The sequence below is a fragment of the Palaemon carinicauda genome, chromosome 45 (assembly GCF_036898095.1).
Source record: "Palaemon carinicauda isolate YSFRI2023 chromosome 45, ASM3689809v2, whole genome shotgun sequence".
Lineage (NCBI taxonomy): Eukaryota > Metazoa > Arthropoda > Malacostraca > Decapoda > Palaemonidae > Palaemon > Palaemon carinicauda.
This window is the reverse complement of record NC_090769.1, coordinates 35,733,611-35,741,130: the sequence shown is the minus strand read 5'-3', so window position 1 is coordinate 35,741,130 and position 7,520 is coordinate 35,733,611. Positions and strand designations below refer to the sequence as shown.

The 7,520-nt window shown below is 37.6% G+C and overlaps 1 protein-coding gene across 1 annotated transcript; it reads right to left on the bottom strand.

Moving 5' to 3' along the window:
- Positions 1-1,176: 1,176 nt before the first annotated feature.
- Positions 1,177-4,470, bottom strand: LOC137634881 (uncharacterized). Its single transcript, XM_068367431.1, has 3 exons — positions 4,193-4,470; positions 1,922-1,960; positions 1,177-1,342 (listed from the first exon to the last, which is right to left on the bottom strand). Exons 1-3 carry the CDS (start codon positions 4,468-4,470, stop codon positions 1,177-1,179), a joined length of 483 nt encoding a protein of 160 aa, XP_068223532.1.
- Between the last annotated feature and the right edge of the window lie 3,050 nt (positions 4,471-7,520).

The following is a 7,520-nucleotide window of genomic DNA, read 5'->3' as shown; positions in this document are numbered from 1 at the left end:
GCAGAGAGAAAAATATTTTGAAGGAATTGGTAATGTTACCGGACATCTTAATAACATAAAGGTAATTTATGCGGATGAGAGATCTTAGAAGAAATGATAAGGACACAGCCTTGGTTAGAATGCGAGAGATACTGGAATTTGAAAAGTCATAAGAAAAAGGGTTAGTTTAAGAACTTGTTCAAGAATACGAAGCTAATTTAACAAAGGAATATGGAAGAAGGAAAAAAGTCCAGTACAAGTTAAAAAAGGCAGAGTGAATGAATGAATAAACAAACTCGAGATTTTGAGGAAATTATTAATGATGCCAGACATCTGAATAATGTAAAGCTAATGAGTGTGGAAGAGTAAGTGGAAATGGGAGATCTTAGAAGAGATAAGAAGGATGCAGCCTTGGCTAGAATAAGCGAAATGCTGAGATATGAAAAGCCAGAAGAAAAAACGTTAGTTTATGGATTTGTTGAAGAATCCAAAGCTAAGTCAAGACACAAAGGAATGTGGAAGAAGGAAAAAAGTCCTGTACAAGTTAAAAAGGAAGAGTGAAAGAACTTATTCCTGATTTTGAAGGAATTATTAATGTTATCGGACACCTGAATAATATCAAGTTACTGGGTATGGAAGAGTATTTGGAATTGAGAAAATATCTTGGAAGAGATGCCAAGGACGCAGCCTTTGCTAGAATAAGAGAAACCCTTGAAAATATAATCAAAAGATAAGTGTGTAATTTATTGTTTTGTTGAATGATAAGAAAAAAATTTAAAGAAATGTAAACTGGAATGAAGCAGAAGACCTATTTTGAAAGAAAGAAAAGCTTCCGCTTGGGTAACCTACAGGACATACGAGGTCTGTCTGAAAAGTATCCGACCTTTGGCCAGAAAAAAAATATATTACGTGCCTGACAGTATTGGGACCCTAATTCCCATCAAAGTAGGCATATTAGGCCAGCACACACTTAGCCTACTGATCTTTCCAGCGTTGAAAGAACTGAACGGCTTCAATTGGAATGGTGTTCTTCACTGCTATTGCATTTCGCATTATATCCTCATCTACTCTCAAAACGGGATAATTTCAATGTAGTCTTCAATTTCAGAAAGAACCAAATGCTGTAAAGAGCCATGTTTGGAAAGTAGGGAGGTTATTTTACTTTTGGAATTTTTTGTTTGGCCAAGAATTTTTGGATCAGGTGGGATGAATGACCTGCAGCATTGTCTCTATGCAAATACCCATTTTTTCGCACCTGTTCCAAAATTTCTTAGCCAAACATGGAATTCCAGTCATTAACCAACCTCCATACTCTCCAGACATGGCTCCTTGCGTCTTTTGGTTATTTATGAAATTGAAGACGCTATTGAAAGGATCCCATTTTGAGAATAAAGAGGAGATAATACAAAATACATCATCAGAGATGATCGCCATTCCAATTGAAGCCTACCAGAAGTGTTTTCATCTGTGGAAGGATCAGTGGGCTAAGTGTGTGCAGGCGCAAGGGGTCTACTTGGAGGGGATTAGGGTCCTTATCACATCAGGTATGTAACATATTTTTTCCAGCTAAAGGTCGGATACTTTTTGGACAGACCTTGTATACTACAGAGGGTCTGATATATAGATCTACTATTTTATATGCTAACTTTCTGTTCAAATAATATAGAAGACGGCTCCTCAGATGGAAAAGGCTTAGCTTCTAGTTTGCTCTGTTCTTTGGTGAAGAGGTAAAAGCTCTTTGTTTTATGAACAAATGGACGGATATCTAGATGTATTCTTTCAGATGCTAACCTTTTAGTGGCTCTGTTGGTAACCTAGAAGTCTGGCTCTGCAGAGCGAATATCTTAGCTTCTAGTTTGCTCTGTTGTTTGATAAAGAAGTACAAGCTTTAGCCATATGAGCACATGAGTGGATATCTAGATCTATTCTTTCAGATGCTAACCTTCTGGTGGCTGTGTTGGAATAATCTAGAAGACCGGCTCTGTGGAAGAAAAAAAGCTTAGCTTCTAGTTTTCTCTGTTCTTTTATGAAGAGTACAAACTCTTTGTCATATGAACAAATGGTCAGATAACTAGATACTAACTTTCTGGTGGCTTTTATTCAATGGCCTAGAAGACCGTTTTTGCAAAGGGAAAGAACCGAGCTTCTAGTTTATTCTGTTCTTTGATAAAGAGGTACAAGCTCTTAGGCATTGAACAAATGGTAGGATATCTAAACCTATTTCAGGTTCTGCAGATGGAAAAAGCTTAACTTCTTTCAGTTCGCTCTTTTCTTTGATGAAGATGTACAAGGTTTTTGTCATATGAACAGTTAGTTGGATATCTAGATCTATTCTTTCAGGGTAGCTCTGATGGAATAAACTAGAAGACCAGCTTTGCAGAGGGAAAAATCCTAGCTGCTTCTACTTTGCTCTCTTCTTTGATGAAGAGGTACAAGCTCTTTGTCATATGAATAATTAGTTGGATATGGAATAAACTAGAAGACCGGTTCTGCAGAGGGAAAAATTTTAGCTGCTTCTACTTTACTCTGTTCTTTGATGAAGAGGTGCAAGTTCTTTTCTATATGAACAATTTTTTTTTATATCTAGATCTATTCTTTCAGATCCTATCCTAGTGGCTCTGTTAGAATAACTTAGAAGACTGGTTCTGCAGGGGGAAAATCCTAGTTTCTAGTTGGCTCTATTGTGTGATAAACTGGTACAAGTTTTTGTCATATGAACAAATTGTTTGATATTTAGATATATTCTTTTATAAGGTAACCTTCTGGTGGCTCTGTTAGAATAAACTAGAAGACCGGCTCTGCAGAGGGAAAAATCTTAGCTGCTTCTACTTTGTCTCACACTTAACCTGTATAACTTAATTCAGCCGATCACATCTGTGTCTGACACAGATGTGATCGGCTGAATTAAGTTATACAGGTAAGTGTTCGAAAATTAATTTTAAATTTAAAAATTCATTTGTCTCGCACTCAACCTGTATAACTTAATTCAGCCGATCACATCTGTGTCGGACACAGATGTGATCGGCTGAATTAAGTTATACAGGTAAGTGTTCGAAAATTAATTTTAAATTTAAAAATTCATTTTCTCTGTTCTTTGGTGAAGAGGCGCAAGCTCTTTGTCATTTGAATAAATGGTCGGATATCTAAATCTATTCCTTCAGATGCTACCATTCTGGTGACTCTTTTGGGACAACCTCTTCTAGAAGACCGGCTCTACAGAGGGAAAAAGCCTAGCTTCCTCTAGTTTTTTTCTGTTCTTTGATGGAGGGGTATAGGCTAAGCTCTTTGTCATATGGACAAATGGGCTGATATCTAGATCAATTTTTACAGATGCTAACCTTCTGGTGGTTCTGTTGGAATAATCAAGTAGACCGGGTTTGCAGAAGGAAAAAGCTTAGCTTCTTCTAGTTTCCTTTATTCTTTAATAAAGAGGTACACGGTCTTTATCATATGAATAAATTGTCGGATATCTAGATGTATTCTTTTAGATGCTAACCTTCTGGTTAGAAAAAGCTTAGCTGCTTCTAGTTTATTCTATTCTTTGATGAAGAGGTGCACTCTCTTTGTTATAAGAACAAATGGTCGGATATGGTTTGTATGTCTGACATTTTAATTGGGTATTCTGTATGATTGCATAAATTCTAGAGAGAGAAGGAACTTTGATATTTAAAGTTGATAATGGACAAAATGGTTTTTAGAGGAATGGATAACGAGGCTGTTCATGTCAACAAATCAAACAAAATATCAAGTGCAATCTAGGTATTGATAAGGATTGTCATATGATCGAGTTTTATCTAGAAGGATAAAACAAAAATATTTCGTGTAAGAGAACATTGTGCGAAACAATCTATTCTATCTACCATGGCACTTCCCCTAATTTTTAGGTGTAGACAACATAAAAAAAAAGAACAGAAGGGTATTTTTCTTCTCTTTCTTCCTTCCGGACTACCGGAGGATTCAGACAAGTTTGGTTGGTACTGCCAGTGTGCTACAGCCCACCCTCCCCTGTTATCCCCCATTCATTCCCATTTCTAGCATGCTCTTTTGCCTCTCTCACATCTATGCCTCCTATCACCTAGTCCTAGAGCTTTCTTCATTCCATACATCCAACCAAACTTTGGCTTTCCTCTTGTACTTCTCTCATCAAATATTGCATTCATCACCTTCTTCAGCAGACACCCATTTTCTCATTCTCTCTACGTGGCCAACCCACCTCTTCACATTCATATCCACTCTAGCTGCTGATTCATTTCTCACACCAGTTCTCACTCTCACTACTTCGGTCCTATACTTGTCTAATCGAGTTACACCAGCCATACTCCTCAGACACTTCATCTCGAACACATTCAATTTCTGTCGCTCCGTCACTTTCATCTCCCACAACTCCGATCCATGCATCACAATTGATACAATCACTTTCTCATACAAAACTCTATTTACATTCATTCCTAAACTTCTATTTCTACCACTCCCTTCACTGCTCCCTAACATTTTACATCCTTCATTAATCTCTGGTGTACACCTGCTTCCATTCCACCATTTGAAGCAACAACAGACCCCAAGTTCTTAAACTAATCTACTTCAAGTAACTCTCCATTCAGTCTGACATTCAATCTAGCACCACCCTCCCTTCTCGTGCATCTCATAACCTTACTCTTACCCACATCAACTCTCAACATCCTTCTGGCTCACACCCTGCCGAACTCTGTCATTAATCGACCCAGCTTCTCCTCTGAGTCTGCAACCAATACAATATCATCCACAAACAGCAATTGATTCACCTCCCACTCATGATCACTATCATCTATAAGTTTCAATCCTCGACCAAGCAATCGAGCATTCACCTCTCCTACAACTCCATCAACAAGCACATTGAACAACCATGGCAACATCACACATCCCTGTCTCAGCCCCACTCTCACTAGAAACCACTCACCCACTTCATTTCCTATCCTGATACATGCTTTATTGTCTACATATACTCTCCTCACTGCTTGTAACAACCTTCCACCAATTCCATATAACCTCATCACATTCCACATCGCTTCCCTATCAATTCCATCATAAGCTTTCTCCAGATCCATAAATGCAACATACACCTCCTTACCTTTTGCTAAATATTTTTCGCATACTGTATCTGCTTAACTATAAAAATCTGATCCATGCATCCCCTACCTCTCCTAAATCCACGCTGCACTTAGAAGATTGCATCCTTTGTTTTATCCTTAATCCTATTGATTAACACTCTACCATACACTTTTCCAACCACACTCAATAAACTAATACCCCTTGAAATACAACACTCATCACCTTTGTATAGCGGAACAGCACACGCACACATCCAGTCCACTGGTACCATTGACAACATAAAACAAATATTAAACAATCTCCCCAACCATTCAAGTACTGTCAACCCTCCCCCCCCCCCTTCCTTTAACATTTCAGCCCTCATAACCTCCATACCAGGTGCTTTTCCTGTTCTTGTTTCAGCTAAGGCTCTCTTCACTTCCTCTCTTGTAATATCTCTCACATTCTCATCTCCCATTACTGGCACCAAAACACCTGCAACAGCAGTTATATCTCTTTCCCTATTATCTTCAACATTCAGCAACTTTTTGAAATATTCAGCCCACCCTTTGATTGCTTCCTCTCCTCTCAACCTTCCATTTTTATCTTTCATTGTATCTTCATTTCTGGATCCACATTTCCTTACTCTCTTCACTTTTTTTTTCCAAAACTTCTTATTCTCTTCATAAGAAACGACCCCAGGCCCCACCTCCCGTCAACCACCGTCTTTGCCTCACCTATTTTGCGTTTTTTCCACATTTTTCTCTCTATATCTTTCATACTTTTCTACACTATTACTCTGCAGCCATTCTTCAAATGTCCTCCTTTTCTCCTTTACTTTCATTATCACCCCTTCATTCCACCATTCACTACCCATTCTGATGCTGCCTCCAACAATCCTCTTGCCACACAACCCACTTGCAAGCCCAACGAGATTTTCTTTTACTAACTTCCACTCCTCCTCTAGATCACCAGTTTCTCTCACTTTCACCCTGTCCTATGCCACCTCCAACCTCTCTTGATATTCACTTTTTACCTCCGTTTTTTTTTTTTCCAATTCTTTAACCTTCATTATCTCTCTTTTACATCCCCCCTTTCTATTTCCCCTGTCTTTTGCTACAGCTAACTTTCCTTCAACCAAAAATAATCACACATACCGTTAGCCATACCCCTAAGCACATGCACAGCTTTCAATATTCCAAATATCCTTCTTGTTATCAATACATATTCCATTAATGCCCTTTTTAACATTCTTCCACTTGCCACTCTTACCCATGTATACTTGTTTATATCTTTCTTGTTGAAAAAACTAACATATCACCTGCTCTTCTTCAACGCACTCATATAGCAGCCTCTCACCCCTCTCATTTTCACCTGGTACACCATACTTCCCAATGACACCTTCTACCTCTCCACCACCCACTCTTGCATATATGTCACCCAACACAACTACATTAAACACTAAGTAAAGAAAATATTTCCTTGGCTAAAAAACCTAGTTCCTTTTAGTATATTAATCAATATGAGCTTGCATTCTCCTTAAGTCATGCTTGATCATAATCAAAATATTGATGAAAGATAGTGATTGAATTTATTTTTCTGAAAATTTAATAGAAAAATAGGTTAAAATAGGAGGGAATTTTTAGAATAATATCGAGGCATTACTTGGAACGAATTTCTCCTCTATATGCTTTTAGTAATATAAATGGTAAATAAAATGCATTATAGTAACAACGAAGGCAGTAGATGTTTTGATAAAGATAGATAAATGACTATTTAAAAAGCTAGAAACGCAGTAATAGAAAGTTTGGGGAAAGGCATTAACAAAAACCTCAGACAACCCTGACCAGGTAGTATGTTTTACTGATGATACGAGTAATTATAAAAAGATTATGCGAAGTTATGCCGAGGCCGTGGACAAGGATAGAATATGAGGGAAATCTCCATTTAGGTTTGCCTTGCCCACATAATTGCCATGGATGATAAGAAAATATTTTAATTGGAGGAAAAATTTTAATACTTTTGTGACACAAGTTTAAGCAGCAAGGTAACATCTTTGAGAAAAGCTAACCAATTACAGTTTTAGTAAGAAAACCTAGAGGCAAAAATTAAACTTTCAATAAAACGAGGTAGGTGAAAAGTGCAGCCTGTCCATCCAATAATTCCTTCTTGAACAATATTACCCAGATCCTATATTCTCCGGATAATACTAGAATCACAGATATACAATAGCGCAGAGGAGGAATTACAAAATTAGAAAGTATGTATTAGCTTCCGTTTTAGAGAAATTCAATTTTAAAACAGAACAACAACAGAAAGAAAGGCTAGATGTGTTGAACGCGCCCACTCCGTTAACCAAATTGCCAAAAGGAAGGAACAGTTAAAGAAAAGGGTTAAAAGGTGGAAAAAAGTCTAGACATAACATATGCTAGTGTTATGACAGCACGGGAGGAAGGTGCTATAAGTATTTTATG